This window comes from Hydra vulgaris, chromosome 13, assembly GCF_038396675.1.
Source record: "Hydra vulgaris chromosome 13, alternate assembly HydraT2T_AEP".
Classification (NCBI taxonomy): Eukaryota; Metazoa; Cnidaria; class Hydrozoa; order Anthoathecata; family Hydridae; genus Hydra; species Hydra vulgaris.
In genome coordinates this window covers 41,622,501-41,640,449 of record NC_088932.1, presented here as the reverse complement: position 1 = coordinate 41,640,449, position 17,949 = coordinate 41,622,501, and the positions used below count along the sequence as shown (strand labels likewise).

Here is a 17,949-nt window from a genome sequence, read left to right as displayed (position 1 = left end):
ATATAGAAATTGGTTAATTGCATCAAAGTAGCAAGACGGCAGTGAGAATGTTAGTGTGGTGTCGGTGTCTAATGAAGTAGGTGTGTTTAGCATTTATAAAAGTCAATTTAACCAACACGTTTATAGACACATTTATATAGAAACGCTAGAGTACTAAATTACCAGACATAATGATTATTTAGGAATATTTAATAGGAATATTTAAAATGGCAGATCAAAGATGGCCGTTTCATTTATAGCCTATCCTTTTCCCATGGTCATATAGAAATCTAATTCTAACCTGACTTGTCAGCCTTAACAGAAGTAAACAAAATAGTAAATTTTCTCAGGTATCTAATTAAACCTACTTAGAACTTAGGTATCTAATTAAACCTACTTAAAACTTTGTAAATTTTCTCAGGTATCTAATTAAACCTACTTAGAACTTAGTAAATTAAGTAAAAATGCAAACTAAAAAGATTTTTTTTTAACTATAAATTAAAGTTACAGAAAAAAATTTAAATAAACATTTGATAAATACATTCTGTTAAACAAATATAGGTATAATCATTAAAAACAAAATAGAATTTTACGATATTGAAAACCATGAACGATATTGATAGCATGAATCTCCAGCATTTATAAAATGATTAAAAACAGTAACGTCATGGTTATAAGAATATAAAAAAAATTATTAAAAAAAAAAATTCAGCTTATATTTGCATATAAAACAATATGTTCAAAACTAAACATAAAAAAAAAACTTTTTTTAAATAAAAAAGAATAAAAATATATAAAATAGAACAGCAACAAACAAATTCTTTTAAGGTGGTTACATTTTTTTGTGTTCAAATATATACTCATAAGCAAAGTTTAACGCTTTTTCACGTGATATATTTCTAATGTAAACTTGTAATATATGCATTATTTTAATTTAGCTTTTATAAATATTTAAATGTCTTATAACTAAAAAATTTATTATTAAAAGTCGTTGTTTGCACGCAGCAAAATTATGAATAAATAGGCAAGAAACAACTAGAATATTAAAAAAAAAAATCATTAGGGAAAAGACTTACGTTATTATTGGAAAATAATAACACCTTAAAAGCAGGCAGTAGGCTTAAGTAAGCTTAAGTAAAAAACGTGATTAAAATATGAATTGAAGTATTTTTTTATTTTTGATATAGATTGATATTGTTCATCATCATTGTTATTTCTATTTATAATTGTCCATCATAATTTCAGGATGGAAATTATTTTCGTAACCACCTTAAAGCCAACATTATTAGAAAAATATTCGACAAGAGATTAAAATAGATTTATTGCCATGTCATTGATATGTAAGATTTTACCCGGTCAATAACTACATAGCACAAGCTATGACTTAATCAAACGTGTTGCGGCAACTCTTCTCCTACCATAAGTCTGTACAAAGCTATAGGCATAGTCTTCATGCTTATCTGAAAAATATATATACATTTGTGTATCTTTTTATAAATAAAAATAAATCTTTTTCTCTCTCTCTCTATAAAAACACTATTATTAAACATTATATATACATACACACACACACACACACACACACACACACACACACACACACACACACACACACACACACACACACACACACACACACACACACACATATACATATATATATATATATATATATATATATATATATATATATATATATATATATATATATATATATATATATATATATATATGTGTGTGTGTGTGTGTGTGTGTGTGTGTGTGTGTGTGTGTGATTTAATGTGAACATGTACAAAAAAAAATTCTTGGATTTAACGGCCAGGCCCGTAGCAACCGGAGGAGGAGGGGGGCAGTAGGGGCATTTACCCCTCCCCCTCCTTCAAATAATTTTACAAATAAATAACTTTGAAAAAATTGACTGAAAAAATGACTTAAAAAAAAAGGGCCTTAAAACTATTTCGGGGCCCCTTAATACAGCATTGCCCCCCCCCCCTCTCTAATATAATTTTTGTTCAGTTGTGTGGATTATTAGCTATCGTTTGGTTGTGTTTCATTCATTTAAAGTGAATTTTGAGTTTTTCTAAAGCAATTCCTAGCTATGACCGTATTTTGTAAAACATTTTCTGCTAAGTTATTAGTTTTTTTTATGATGAATATCACTCCACAAAACTGAGAAAAGGTTTCTTGAGTCTGGAAGAAAAGCAGTTAGAAAACAGTTATTGACGGAAAATATGAAGAAGAAGAGCTATACTTGGGCAAAATATACGCTAATAGGACAGTAGATAAATGGAAAAAAAAATTTGTTTTCCGACGAGACACACTTTATAGTCCAAGGACAGTGATCACAAAAGGTAAGAAAGAGCGGCGATAAAAAATTAAGAGCTGCTCACATTGAACAAACTGTAAAATATCCTTAAAAAGTAATGTTATAGGATGTTTTTCACACTATGTCTCGGGATCACTGATTCCCATTGAAGGAATGATGAATTCTGAAAAATATAAGGACTTTACTAGATAAAAAACTAAACCTACAATTGAAAAAAGGAAATGCTAGTGGTGAGGCGTGGTTCCATCAATTTCTGCGTCTTGCCATAGGTCTAAGAAAATGATAAAGTACTTCCAAGGAAATATCATAGGACTATTGGATTGGCCAGGAAATTCACCTGACCTTAATCCAATTAAAAATTTGTGGGCTATATGCAAACATCTCTCTTTTTTAAGAAGCATGATAGAGGCAGTGGTTCAGGTGTGGTTTCAAGACGAGAAAACCAAAGAAAACTGTAAAAGAAATAGAGTCCATGCCAAGAAGAACATCCGAAGTAATAAAAAATAAGGGTGGACACACGCATTATTGAATAAATATATTAAGATTTTTATAATAAAATGTGTTTATTTGTTCTTTTTATAATAAAACGTATTTTTTTGTTTTGCAAACCCATGTTCACATTAATTCCCATATCTATTTCTCTCTCTCTCTCTCTCTCTCTCTCTATATATATATATATATATATATATATATATATATATATATATATAAATATAAATATATACATATATAAATATATATATATATATATAAATATATACATATATATATATATATATAAATATATATATACATAAATAAATATAAATATATATATATATATATATATATATATATATATATATATATACATATATATATATATATATATATATATATATATATATATATATATATATATATATATATATATATATATATATATATATATATATATATATTGACATCACCATAACTATTTATTTATATCTAACTATTTATATCTAACTATTTATATCTAACTAGTTTTTAAAATGCTTCAAGGTTTTTAAAATTCTTGCTGAACATTCAGTGTTAAATGACTTCAAATCACTAAAGTTCCTAACAATTGTGAAACTAACAAAAAATTTTACTTCTAACATTAGAAAAACTAATAAAGAGAAATCACTTCTATCATTAATAAAACTAAAAATGAGAAATCACTTCTAACTTTAAAAAAACTAATATAAAGAAATCACTTCTAATATTTCTTTTAAGAGCTTACGTTTAGCACCGCTTCACTCTACCACTTTTCTTTTTGTTCAATATCGTTCTCTTTATATCTCAAGACTGCACTCTTTTTAATGTTATTTCTGATCAAAATGACCAAGTCCTTTCTCTTTATCCTTCAGCTAATATTGTTGTTATTGGTGACTTTAATGCTCATCACACTGAATGGCTTGGCTATAGTGTCAGTGACTCTGAAGGTGTTAAGACCCACAACTTTTGGCTTTCTCAATTTCTAAATGCGGTAGTGGTGTAGTGGTAGAGCGCTTGCTACATAAGCAAGAGTTTCCGAGTTCAATTCCCACCACGCCCCTGGTAGTACCGCACTCAACTTCTTTCGCCGCGCAGCGTCCTTGTTCGTCAAGGTTCGTGTTTCGGAGGTATAGAGTTGAGAGAGGGTTATAACCACAAGTAGCCTCTTCATCTGTAGTGGCCTTCTCGGCCTTGGGAGGTAAATTATAAAAATAAAAAACACACAAATAGTCAACTTTCCAACTTGCTTTCCAGACAATCCAAATCATTTACCTTCTCTTTCTGACTTATGTCTTGTTTCTAATCCTAGTCAGTACTCAGTTTTTCCACATTTACCCTTTGGTGCTTCTGAACTTCACTGTTTGATCTCTGTAAAACTAATATCTCATTGTTCTTTATCATCAGAACCCTCCTATCATCATACCTCTTACAACTACCTTAAAATTGACTTGGACTCTTTCTATGATTTTCTTCATGATGGCCCTTGGGTAGAAATCTTTTGTCCTGCTGATAAATGTGCTTCTTATGTAACTTCTTGGAATCAGGCTGGCATATGGCATAAAGACAAAGATGAATTATTAGCTAAGAACTTTTCATCCGCTAATAAAATTCTACCTGATATAGCTGACAGACAGGTTGATCCATTGCTTAAGATTCGTATCCCTTCAGCTTCTGTATTTAAAGTGATTTTTCTGCTTAGAATCTTCTATGGCTTGTGGTCTGAACAACATACCTGTTATAGTCTTGCAGAAGTGTTTTCCAGAGCTATCGTATAAACTTTCAAAACTATTTAACAAGTGCTTATCAGTGTCTTGTTTTCAAGCTTGGTGGAAAACAGCATCCGTTATCTCTATTTTCAATTTTGGAGAGCAATCTGACTCATCTAACTACCATCCCATGATTTTTTTTTTATCATAAGCAAGGTTTTTGCGTCTTTAATTAACAAACACTTAGTCTCTAATCTTTAATCTAATTATTCACTTTTCAATCATCAATATTGCTACTGATTTTCTGTTTCTTTACTGCTACTTCTTTACTGCTGATTTGTTAATGATAATAACCAAGAGGTTTTATTGTGCATTAGATAGATATTGATAGGTAAGCACTCTTATTACGGTGTATCAGGTAACATCTTTAAGATTATTGAATCCTTCCTTACCAATCGTAGTATAAATCGATAGCAGTCTTATTCATTTCCTGTAACTTCAAGGGTTCCTCAAGGTTCTATCCTTGGTCCTATACTTTTTTAAATTTACATTAACTATCTCCCAGAAATTCTCATATCTAAGGTGGCATTGCTTGATGAACTTTAACTCAGATAAAACTCAATTTTTTTCAGCTAACCGTTATCGCAATAATCTAGATCTTCCTATGTTTATGAATGATATGCACTCGATGAGTCATCTACCCTTCATCTTCTAGAATTAACTCTTACTTACAATTTTTCTTGGAAACCATATATCAAATTCATTGCAAAACTAGCATCTGCTATAGTTGCACCCCTTTATTGTGCCTGCTACTTTCTTACTATGGATTCTATTCTTTATCTCTATTAATCTCTAACCTATGCTTGTATGGAATACTGTCTCAAATCTTGAGCAGATTTTCCAATAATGCTCTTTCTTTTTTGACAAGGCGCAAAAATGCATTGTTAACATTGTTGGACCCGCTCTTGCAGCCAACCTTCAACCATTATCATTCCCTCTAAAGAGCAAGCTTCTTGTACTATCTACTAAAAATTATTCTTGTGTTACTTGTTATTCAATCAAGTCTCATCCTTTTACAGAGACTGTTCCTATGTGCTCCAAAAATTCTTTTTTATCTAGTTTTTTTACCGTAACATCAGTTCTTTGGAATTCGCTCCCTTTATCTTGTTTTCCTGATTCTTTTAACTTGCAATCATTTAAGTCGTCTATTAACTGTTATCATGCTTTATAAGCTTCATATTTTCTCTTCCAGTAACTTCCAACTCTATTAGTGGTTGCTTGCAGCCTTGCTGGAATTGAAGATGTTTAAAAAAAACAACTAGTGAGACTAATAAAGAGAAATCACTTCCAACAATAATAATAAAACAAATAAAGAAATATCACTTTTAACATTAATAGAACAAATAAAGAGAAGTCACTTCTAACATTAATAAAACAAATAAAGAGAAATCACTTCCAACATTAATAAAACAAATAAAGAGAAATCACTTCTAACATTAATAGAACTAATAAAGAGAAATCACTTCCAGTTAAATTAGATAAAAATACAAATTAAGCAAATACAAATAAAATGTAATAAAAAAAATAAATAAATAATAATAATAATTCTAAAAGCATTATCTAAAATAATAACATTGAAAATTTATAATAACATTTGCTTCAAACAATTATTGAGGTATTATTAAAATTTAAAGTTGTTCTATATGGAATCAAAGTTGTTATATATGGAATCAACGAAAGAAAATAAATGATTTTTTCTCCTTAACAGAATCAGAAATGTTTCTTCCTTTATAAAATCAAAGAAAATGGAAGATTTTTTTATCTTTAAATAGAATTAATTCTTTTTATTAGATTAAGAAAAAAAAATTTCTTTATTGTGTTTATCACAATATTACTATAATTTCAATATTTTTTTAATGCATTACTATGAAGGACTAAACTTTAAATTATATAGAAACTTACTGATCCAATTGTGTAAGCAAGTATATCTACAATATATTGATGAGACTTTGCAACAACACTATCTCCATTAATCTCTATAATACGATGACCAACACGTACTCCTGCTCTTTCAGCTATACCACCACGCAACATACTGCAAATCTGTAAATAAAACAAGTATTTTAATTAAAATATAAAATGAATTTTTTTAGTCAAAGTAACTTATGTCACTTTTTAGCCAAAATGTAACCACAAATTGGTAAAATGAGGGCTAAAAATATTAATATATAAATAAATATAAAAATTATTATATAAATAAAAAAAATAAGCCTGTCTAAATAGTAACATGAGGGCATTTAGCTTAAAACTAAAACAAATGTGTAAGTGAGCAAATTTAAAAATGATTTTTGTCTGTAGTGCGGTCACCAATATAGCTCTTTTGCGTAAACCTTTATAGAAATAATTATGATTATGTTAAAATGCTTTGGAATTTATTTCCTTAAAAGTTATAAAATATTTTTTATTGCAAGAAACATTTAGTTGGAAAATAATAATTAAAACATGTTAATTGAATACAACTATTGTATTTAATATATGTATTATATTTAATTATTATATTTATATTACAATATATAATATAAGGAATAATGTTGTAACATAAGTTGGAATTTTTTTTTTATTCAACTAAAAAATGGAATTTTTATTTCAACCTTATACCAATTTTTATATAGATTTTTAAATTAACCTAAAAAGTTCTAAATTTTAGATTATTAGTATATAAAATATTCATGAATGTCTATTTGTGGTGTAAAAAAAAAGGACAATTTATTACATCATGGAAGCAATCTCTGGGATAAAGATGGATACAAAATTTGTCAATGTTTTACAGGTATAAATTTATGGAAATGCATATTTACGTAAAAGATTACACATGCATTATCATAATTTAATAAGCTCAATGTGCTTTTTGTTTTAAGCTCATGCTTAAACAAAAAGCACATTCAAAAACTTATTGGTCTTTGTTAAAAAAAAATTTTTAAGTTCCTGTGTGTTTTTTGAGTTATTAGTTTTATCAAGTTTAGTGAAAACTATTTTTTAAATTTCATTAAAAACAGTTGTTGTTGAAGGTCTTTTTTTTATAAAATCAATTAAATTGTTTTAAAAGATTTACATTTCAATAATAAAAAATTATCTATATTTATCAATATTTATATAATTTACAAAATTTATATAACTTTTAATAAATCTTACTCATTTTATATAATTTATAAAAAAATTAAAAAATTCTTTTAAACTGTTTTGATTGTTTATTAACCAATGTTGATGGTTAACAAACAATCAATAAAAGTAAATCGCCACTTTGTTTAAAAGCGTTTTGTTAATATAAAAATATTTGATTACAAAAAATTAGTGTTACAAAGTTTATTTTTTTAGTGTGTTGAAACTTAATTTTTTGGACATACATGGAAACATACATAAATTTGAATGTTCTCTAAACATTTAAAAAGCTATGGTCAAGTTGTCACAACTAAATATTATATGCATAGTCAGGAAGAGTGCGATTGCACCCGCTTCCCGACCAAGCCTGACAACATTTATTTCAACTGCATAATATAAGTAGATAAAATTGTGATAAACTATTTAGTATGTGCTGCAGTATATACTTTTTAGTACATATTAAAATATCTAATATATACTATTTTTAACATTTAGTGTATACTTTCAATTGTATTGGGAGTATGCATTGAAAATTATTATTTTTTTGTAAAAATCCAGTTTAGTTTGAAAAGACTAACAGACTCAGAATTCAGACTCAGATTCAAAATACTGTCCATCGGCATCTACGACCTTCTACCATCTTTCAGGTAGGATGTGAATTCCAGACTGAAAAAAGTTTTGGTTTTCTGAGGCAATCCAATTAGCGACCCATTTTTTGGTATCGTCATAAGAAAATCACTGCTAAGTCTGGTCAAGTGTCAACAACTGGAAAAAATGGTAATCAGAGGGTGATACGGAGGGTGAGGTAGGACTTTTGAGGTTCTCCAGGTAGTTTTTTTCCAGGCACTTTTTGAGGTTCTCCAGGTAGTTTTTTACAGCATTTGGAACATGGGGTTGTGCGTTGTCATGTTGAATAATAACCTTATTATGTCTTTTGGCATATTTCAGTCTTTTATGCTTTAATGCTTGGCTCAGTTTGATCAATTGTCATTGGTAATGATCTCCTGTAACCATCTTGTTTGGTTTAAGCAGGTCATAATATATTATTCCAAGCAGGTCCTACTGGATACAGAACATTAGCTTGGAACCATGAATATTTGATTTCATTGTTGATGTTGATTGCTTGCTGGGTTGACCCATGCTTTTATGCATTTAGGATTGTAGTAATGTATCCACTTTTCATCACCAGTAATGATTCGATGCAGAAAACCTTTCCTTTTTTGTCGCACAAGCAGCAGTTTGCAGGTAAAAAAACCGTTTTTCAATATTCCTCAGTTTCAACTCATATGACACCCAATTTCCTCAGTTTTGAATCATTCCCAGTTGCTTCAAGTGCCTAGAAGCTGTTAATTGATTAACTCACAATGTTTCTGCAAGCTCTTCCTTTTCCATTCCTTGTCTGCGAACTGTATCAACTCTTGTAAAACTCTCTTTACCAAGTCGATGTACACGCTCAATGTCGACATGTTTGAAGCAGTAGTTGATACGATTCCTCAGTTGGATCAAATTTTTAGCTTCCCAACATATAGAGCATATACTGCTCTCTTGATTTCATTCCAAAAATCTTCAATAGGTCGCAATTCTGGTATGTTTGCAATATTTTGACTTCTGGGCACATATTGGACATTTTTGGACCTCAAAAATTCTTGAACTTTTTTTGAGTAGTGAGATGATGCAAGGTCAGGCCAAAAAACTATTTCATCATCTTTATGAACAGTCTCTATAAATGGGAGCAAACATGATCTTAAACACTTGTCTATGTACACATTTTCATTGACAGCTTGACCGGAAGGTGCAACATAATGCTTTGACAATGCCTTTGGAGAAATTGCAACCCAAACCAATATTTTTTGTTCAAATTTTGATTTTCTTTTTAATTCAACATCATTTGGTGTCATAGTAACACCTGATGAATAAAACCCACTGTTTCCTGAAATTACAAGTACTTAACCCAAAATATGATTCATCGTCAATGATCACCTGTTTTTTTCGAAAAATTTCAACCAATTTAGAGCACTTTGGACAAACAAGAGATTGTTGTTCAGGAGTTCTTTTTGGAGCCTTAATTTTTTTATAATAATGAATAATTGTCTTCTGCTTTATCGTTTTGCATATGTATGATTGATTGACATTGAATTTTTTAGCAAGAGAACGTTGACTGATTCCATGTTGATGGTCGATTTTTTTTCCAATTGTTTGATCTTCCTTTTTTTTCATCTTAACTGCTTTCCTTCCGCTTCCAACTTTTCATTCGGGTAATATGTTGATGTCTTTTCGTTTTAGAATATTGTAGAGCGTAGATCTTGGAATACTTTCCATCATAAAATGTTTTACAATGGCGTTTTTGGAAAGTTCTGGGTTAATTTCAATAAACTTGTACACTCGCTTTCTTACGTCATCTTGTTTTAAAATAACTTTTTTCATCATTTTAAATTTGTTGCTCAGTATAAAAGTTTTGTAGAGAATTTAATTCTCTACAAAATGGCGTGCGAGCCAATCAAAATCGATAAATTTACGCGGAGAAAAAAAGGCGGGAAGTTTGTCCAGATTTTTTGGAATCACATGTTAGGGGAAAAGGGGGCAGCTCTGAACTGGAGCAGTTTTGAAAAAATGTGTTTATGAAGTGTGCATATATCTAAATTAAATATAAAGACATTGTGAAGACAACACTTATCCTCACAGCTGTCACTTGGCTGAAATTTGAGATAAAATGGACAACTTAAACCATTGGACAACTTAAATAAATGGACAACTTAAATAATTGGTTTGCTTTTATTTAAAATTATTTAAACAAAAATTATAAGTACAACTTTTAAACATTTTAAAAAAAACAGTTAAGACTTTCATGACTCCATTTTTCACTAGTGGCAAACATTGTGTTATTTATTATATAGAATAATCCATACTGTTAACAATGAAGCAAAAAGTTTTTAAAAAACATTTTTTCTCCTAAGCATTTACTTTTCAAAACGCCATTGAGGCAGTTTTGAAAAAATGAATGGGGTACCTTTGATCCTTATTTTAAAGAGACTTTAAAATTTTTTAAGTAAAACTTTTTATTTCAAAACATTAAACATTAAAAACTTAAACAAAACTGCTCAAAGCCGAACTAATAAGAAAGTAATTTAAGTTGATTTTTTTACTAAGCAAATCTGATGCATTAATAGGGTTGCCAGATATCCAACTTTTACGAAGGAGAACACAGTTTAAAAATATACTTTTATCGGTTGGGCACTATATTCTCCTTCGTAAAAGTCGGACATCTGACAACTTATGCATTTAGCAAATAAATGTCTATTAGAGAGTAGTTCTATATCTTTTTTTGACCTCATTCTTGGTAACTAATTTTGTTTTTTTAACTATGGAATTAACAAGAAAAATTATGTATGTGAAATTTAACCCTAATTCTGATCCAAAAAATCCCAAGATAACTGCATTATCACATATGTGGTGGCGCACTATTATGAATTTATGGTTTCTTGCATAACCAACAAAATTCAGAAAATGAATATGCCATCAGAAAAACAAAGCTAAAAAAAAACTTAAACCCTGGCCAAAATAAAAAGCTCTCAAAGCAGTGGCTTAGCTAAAAAAATTATTATCAAAAATTAAATTGCTAAAACGATATAATAAGTGACAATGAAAATATCTATGTAGTGTATATCTAATTATTTAAAAAAATTTTTTTTTTAAATAATTAGATATACTACATACTTATTAATTTGTTGTAAAAATAAAAAAGTTTAAATAGTGTTCAAAGCTGCCCCTTCTCTCCCTACTTTGTTGAAAATATGGTCATGATAAATCTAATACAAATAAAAATGAACTCAATTTGGGTAAGTAATATTATAAATCTGTTTAACCATAATATTTTAGTCATTATCCAATTTCAAAAAAGTAATTAAATTATAACAAACATTAATGTGTTTGATTGATTTTTTAGTTCAAAAGTTGTTTTTGTGCAACTAAGAAGCAACAAAAGTTTTGAAACATTAACACCATAAAAAAACATCAAGTTTACTATACAGTACACTAGTTTATCAATCATGACAACAGCACCTTTCTCCTGCAATAACTGGTGGACAACTGACAAGTCTGTAAGGGGTGTAAGGGTGCAAAGGACACCAAGGCAATTGTACAATAGTAGAATAGTGATAAAACACTTGGCTTATAACCAACAGATTTTAAACTCAAATTTAAATAAAATTAAAAGAATGTCTTTCACATGAGAATACTGCATGGCCAAATACATGCATATTCACTTCTAAACATTTATTAACTTATCTTAAATAAGATTTAAGTAATTAATTCTAAAATAAAACTTGAAGCAATATTACTTACTGTGCCTTCCTGAACACTGAATCCTAATTGATATTTAACATCAGGTCGTAGTAAAACAACATCCACGACTGTAGGACATGTAACAACACGAAATGTTACTTTATTACTGTTTCGACAATTCTGAAATTCAATTGAAAAAAATAATTAAATATTAAAGAAAATAACTTTTTTTATAATAAAAGGCACATAATATTCTACCATCGAGCAAGAAAATATCTGAAATTCTATGATTACAAAAAATGTTTTATTTTCTTTTTTTATAAATAAATTATAAACAAATGTATAGAAATATATTATTTTGCATATATTAGTAAAAAGTTTTTCTAAAAATTCATCAAACTGGGTTTCAAATAAAATGAAATTTTATAAAGATTTTAAACAATTATACAAAATACAAACAATATACAAAAAAACAACTTTTTTAAAAATAAACTTGATAAGGTTTTTTATTATTGGTGTCTTATAGCAATGCTTTTTATTAAAACGATAAAAACTCAAAACGATGGTGCCCAAAACTCACCCATAACACATATCACCAAAAAAAGGGGTCTAGAATAACCCCCGGATTATACAGTCTAGCTAAAGTTTATTAAATTTTTATAAATATTTCATTAACAACAGCAGCTTTACAAAACAAACCTTCAAAATGGTAGTGCATTCAGATAATGATAACCCTACTAAACTTGTTCCATCACAAGCAAGTATATGATCACCAACAGATATTTTCTGACATTGAGCAGTAGCAGAGTAATTAGCTATATGCGCAACAAAGACAGTTGGCAACATTGATCCCCATCCTGATTCTAATAACATAATACCAAGGGGATCACCAACTTTCTTTACAACAACTACCTGTCAAAAAAAAAAAAAAAATTGAGTAAAAATAACTTTGCAAAAACATTCTAAATTTATTTTTAATTCCACTTAGTAACTATTGAACTAGTTTTTAAAATATTTAATTATTTTTTAATATTATAGTATAATAAATAACTGTGTTCCTGTACCTAAATAAAAAAAAATTGTATTGTTATTGCATAAACAATTAAAAATTTCTTTATTAAACATGTTTATTATGCTTTAACATGGTTTAATTAAAATGATTTAAAAAAAAAAACCCAAAAGAAATGAGCAAATATAATAGTTTGTAACTAATTTAAATTTAACATTTAATTTAAAATATTTATAAAATTTATCTTAAGTTAATGTGTAGCAGTTGTAAATAGGGTTTGAGTTGTCTATTCTAGATCAAATAAAGCATGTTTGACTCTATCAAATAAAGGATGTTAGACTTTATCAAATAAAGCATGTTAGACTTAATCTTAACTCTTTAAACAAAACACATAAATCTTAGTTTTAAGGTTCCGATGTTAAGTTAACTCATACTTAATAGAAAGCACATTTATATTAATAGAAAGCACATTTATATTGTACTTCACTTTACGCATGCCATACCATTTAGATGAAATACTTTTAATGCAGCAGAAGCAACAGCCCGAGTCTCAACACTACCATCTAATGCACAATAGAACTTTTCTGATATTAAAGTTAACAAACTAATGGTACAATAAGAGAATTGATACCTTAATTGATTGTCAGAAGGTAAGTTGTCAGACACAAAAACTATTAGTAGTTTGTTAATCAAAGACTTAAATTGAATAATAATAAGTACACTGATCGGATGATTGGATGGCATTTAGAAGAGCAAGCTTTAGACTTTTTAAAAATAGGAACAACAAACTCTAAAGCATATAAAATAATGAATCATAAAGTTAGAAAATACATTTTTGTATTGATTTCTTCCACTGATTATAAGACATTTGTTCTTAGTAGAGTTTTTCAAATGAATGAAGTGAAAAATATTTATGATTGGAACTAGCAGCTGCATAAGAAGGAGAAAATTATTGTGCAAAGCACCTTGACCAACAAAAAGGAATAATAAATTCCATACCTGCCTGAATCCATGAGACTATAATAAACCTAAATAGGAAGGAAAATTTTCAGTCCAAGGAACATCATTAAAAAATCACAAAAGAGATTTGTAATAGGATAACTAAAGATAAAGGGTTTAATGAGATCATAAAATGGTCAAAGCATCTAATGCAGAATGAGAAGAAACTGAGCACAAGTTACTCAGAGGCAAAAACAATTTGATGGTTTCTTATGTTGTATAATCATGAAAAGAAATTATTAAAGAGAAATTGAATCTATCAAAAATAGTACTTGACATTTTAAGCAATAAGCCATGCAGTTGCCTCTTTCCTGTTAATTAACTCAAAGTCATAACAAAGAACTCTTGTGTCTTCAACAATACTAAAAGCACTAATAGGTATACAATGCATGTTAGTGCAACATGGCAATATCATTACTTTTATATTTAACAGCTCTTGAAAAATTCTCATAGAGTTTGAGAAACAACTTTAAAAACAAATTAGAACAGTCTTACATCTATTTTAGGTCAAAGTTTATTTATCATAGGCTTGCAGTCTTTTTTTATTTTTATTTCAATTTTTCAAAAAAATTTTATAAAAAAAAAAATAAAAAAAATATTAAATAATTAAAATAACAATTAACTATATTAAAATAACTAGTATCATTAGAACAAATTAAAATCAATTATATTATCAATAACATAAATTAACATTAATTATATTATGCATAACATAAATTATTAATAAAAAATAATTAATTATATTAAAATAACATAGAGCTTAGTTTAAGCAGAAAAGCATATTATAGATTAAAATGCACTGATTTTCAAAATAATTGACTCCTTTAGTTTTTACTATAAAAACAAATACAGCTTAATATATATAGAGTAGAAACTGATCATGTAGCTGAGGCCACACATCTAATCAATTTTTTGTTAATCTTTCCATTAAAAAAGAACTCTTGTCTTGGTCTAAAGATGCTTATTCCTGACCCATCAAAAGGTCTTTTCATAAAAATTTTAAAAGTTAAAAACAAACAAATGAAAAATAATAACATATTAAAAACAAACATCAGTAATTTACCAAGACCAGCATTTTATTACAACATTAAAAATTTTTGCATGGTATTATTTCTCACCTCCCTAACAGCAGATTCATTTGTGAGATTTTCAAGATCTTGACCAACTATTATTTGGGATTCTAGCACATGAGAGTATTCTGCTTCTTCAACAAGCTCGTGTGCAATACCTGAACTTTTTAAGAATTGTCTATATGCAATATTGAATGCTTGACCAATTGCTTTTGCTATAGTTGATGTCTTTGTTAATACAAAAGAAAGATAAATTTTTGAAATTTCAAAAAACTGAATTTATTATAATTAAATGAATATATAACTACTAATGAAATATGACTGATATTATATAAATAATAAAACTGCAATGAACAATAATTATAAATACTAAGTTATTATAAATATAAATTATAAACAGAGTGAAAATAAATTATTCAAATAAATTCAAATTATAAATTAGAATTCAAATTTATATAGTAATGCAAAACAATTATGCTTGTTTAATATATAATGCTTACATCTTCTACTCCCTTAAATACATGACATATATTTTTAGATGATTTTTTTTCACGATCACCAATTATATTTCCTAAGTTCAATGATTGACCCTCTTCAAAACTAATGTCTGTAGAATTTTCACTTGTCAATCGGCGTGCCATTAAAACTAAAATCTTCCCCATGTCACAAATAAAACAAATTGTACGTAACGCATGGTCCATCATTACATCTTCAAACTAAACATATAATCACATATGTTTAAACCAATAAAAAATATTTCAGATTTTATTTTGTTATATTTTACATATGACATGTTGCAGTAGTATAATATTTAAAAATTTAATAAGATTAAAAAAAAAATGTTCTTTCATTACATTTTGCTTTAAAAACAAACATGCACATAGCTTGAATTCATTATTATAATGGTAAATTCACTTCAACTTAAAAATTATTATTGACTAAATACAGACCATATTATTAAACAACCTAAAATCAAAAACAAGACCAAAAAACAGCAACAAAAAAAACAAAAAACAACTGTGCTCTTTTATAAAATCAAAAAAAAATTTGAAAACGTTAAAAAGCTGGCATTTTAATGTGTGCAATGAGCCCAATATTTAGTTAATGTGTGCAAGTAACATGCCCAATATTCAGTTAATATGTGCAAGTAACAAGCCCAATATGTGTTAATGTGTGCAAGTAAGGAGTTCAATATTCAGTTAATGTGTGCAAGTAACGAGCCTAATATTCAGTTAATATTTGAAAGTAACATGCCCAATATTCAGTTAATGTGTGCAAGTAACGAGCCCAATATTCAGTTAATATGTGCAAGTAACAAGCCCAATATGTGTTAATGTGTGAAAGTAAGGAGTTCAATATTCAGTTAATATTTGAAAGTAACATGCCCAATATTCAGTGCACTGCAAATCATTAAAAGAGATTATGAAAACCACAAAACCTAATTATGAAACCTGATCAAAAAAATCAAACTGATTATCAAACTGATTAAAAAAGCTAAACTAAATCCTACGTTACTTTACTAACTTACTATACTAACAGCAATAATAAAATCATTAAAAAATACAAAAAAAAATTTAGTTAATAAACTTTAGTTATCATTTAAGTTATTACTAAAGGTATAAAATCTAACTAATAAACAATTTCTAATCTAAAAAAATCTAAAAAAACAAACATAAGTGGTAACTTTTGTTAAACAAATAATTTTTAACAACTTCTCTTATGATTGTAATAAAATATAAATCATATAATTTATAAAATGCCTGAAGTAATTAGGCATTTTGTAAATTACATGATTCACTCAGTCTCTTTATAAATTGCCCCAAATTTTTTTTTCAAGTTGGTATGACAATGAATGACAATTATATTTCATAAGGTTTCTTTGACATATTACTAGAAAAGTGATTTTTCATGTAATTGAAAATCAATGCCATGTTTCTTCGTAATGCAATAACAAAGAATCAAAGAAAAGCAAAGCACTTGTGATTGTTTTTAAAATCAAAAGCTAATTGAAGATATAGAATTATCAAAGCATGTAAAAAAAAAGATGAACAATTATAAAAAACTATTTGTTGGTTTAGTTTTGTTATAAAATTATGGAATTAGAAAATATGAATGAGTTAGTTTAAAAAAAAATTTTTTTTAGCTAAACATGCTGCAAATAACTTTGTCTACGACAAAAAGAAAGAGTATTTAATTTAGTAAAAAAGTTAAAAACAGCTTCAGATAAAACTAAACAGAAAACTAACAGATATTATTACATAATAAAAAGTAAACAAAACTTTTATAAATAAAAAAGTAAAACCTTTTACTTTTTTTATTTTATTATATCTCACCACGTCCCTGGAAGTACCGTGCTCAACTTAGTTTCTCCGCGCAGCGGCCTTGCTCGGCAAGGTTCGTGTTTCGGAGTTAAAGAGTTGAGAGAGGGTTGCACCAAGAGTAACAACTAAAAAATAAAAACACACACAAAAAAAGAGTAGCCTCCTCGACTGTAGTGGCCCCCCTCGGGCCTTGGGGAGGTGAATAATCTAAAAAAAAAAAAAAAAATTTCCATGCTATGTATATACTAGTAGGATAGCATATAAAATCAGTAGTTATACACGCAATTTTATTTGATATTTTTCAAAGTTGAAATGAAATGGTACAAAAGTACAATGGCCCTTTTTTTTAATTATTTAAAACATTTTTTATTTACTAAAACAACCATAACTCCTTCATAAGTTATTAAAAAAAATTTTTTTTTTGCCAAGATTACCCACTGATTGAATTAGAAAAAAGTTCATTTTTTTTACTTTTTACGCAATAAATTATAGTTTTCGAGTTTACCGCAGAAAACAAAAATGTCCACACAGACAGACAGATAACCTCTATGTTTTTATGATAAGTATACTTTTATATAAGTATACTCATCAACAATCATAT

At 27.8% G+C, this 17,949-nt stretch overlaps 1 protein-coding gene across 9 annotated transcripts in view; it reads right to left on the bottom strand.

Moving 5' to 3' along the window:
* Nucleotides 1-451: 451 nt before the first annotated feature.
* The window catches only part of LOC100197277 (amyloid-beta A4 precursor protein-binding family A member 2), a 58,593-nt gene continuing 41,095 nt past the window's right edge, over nt 452-17,949 (bottom strand). For 5 of the 9 annotated variants that reach the window (XM_065816542.1, XM_065816548.1, XM_065816543.1 and 2 more), the window contains 6 exons: nt 15,528-15,743; nt 15,076-15,255; nt 12,649-12,861; nt 12,010-12,129; nt 6,472-6,612; nt 1,199-1,439 (listed from right to left, as the gene is read on the bottom strand). In XM_065816542.1, coding sequence (XP_065672614.1) covers nt 1,368-1,439; nt 6,472-6,612; nt 12,010-12,129; nt 12,649-12,861; nt 15,076-15,255; nt 15,528-15,743 — 942 coding nt within the window. In that variant the 3' untranslated portion in view covers nt 1,199-1,367. Of the gene's footprint in view, nt 1,440-6,471; nt 6,613-12,009; nt 12,130-12,648; nt 12,862-15,075; nt 15,256-15,527; nt 15,744-17,949 lie in introns of all 9 variants that reach the window. The other 4 variants (XM_065816546.1, XM_065816549.1, XM_065816550.1 and 1 more) reach the window with 1 other exon arrangement.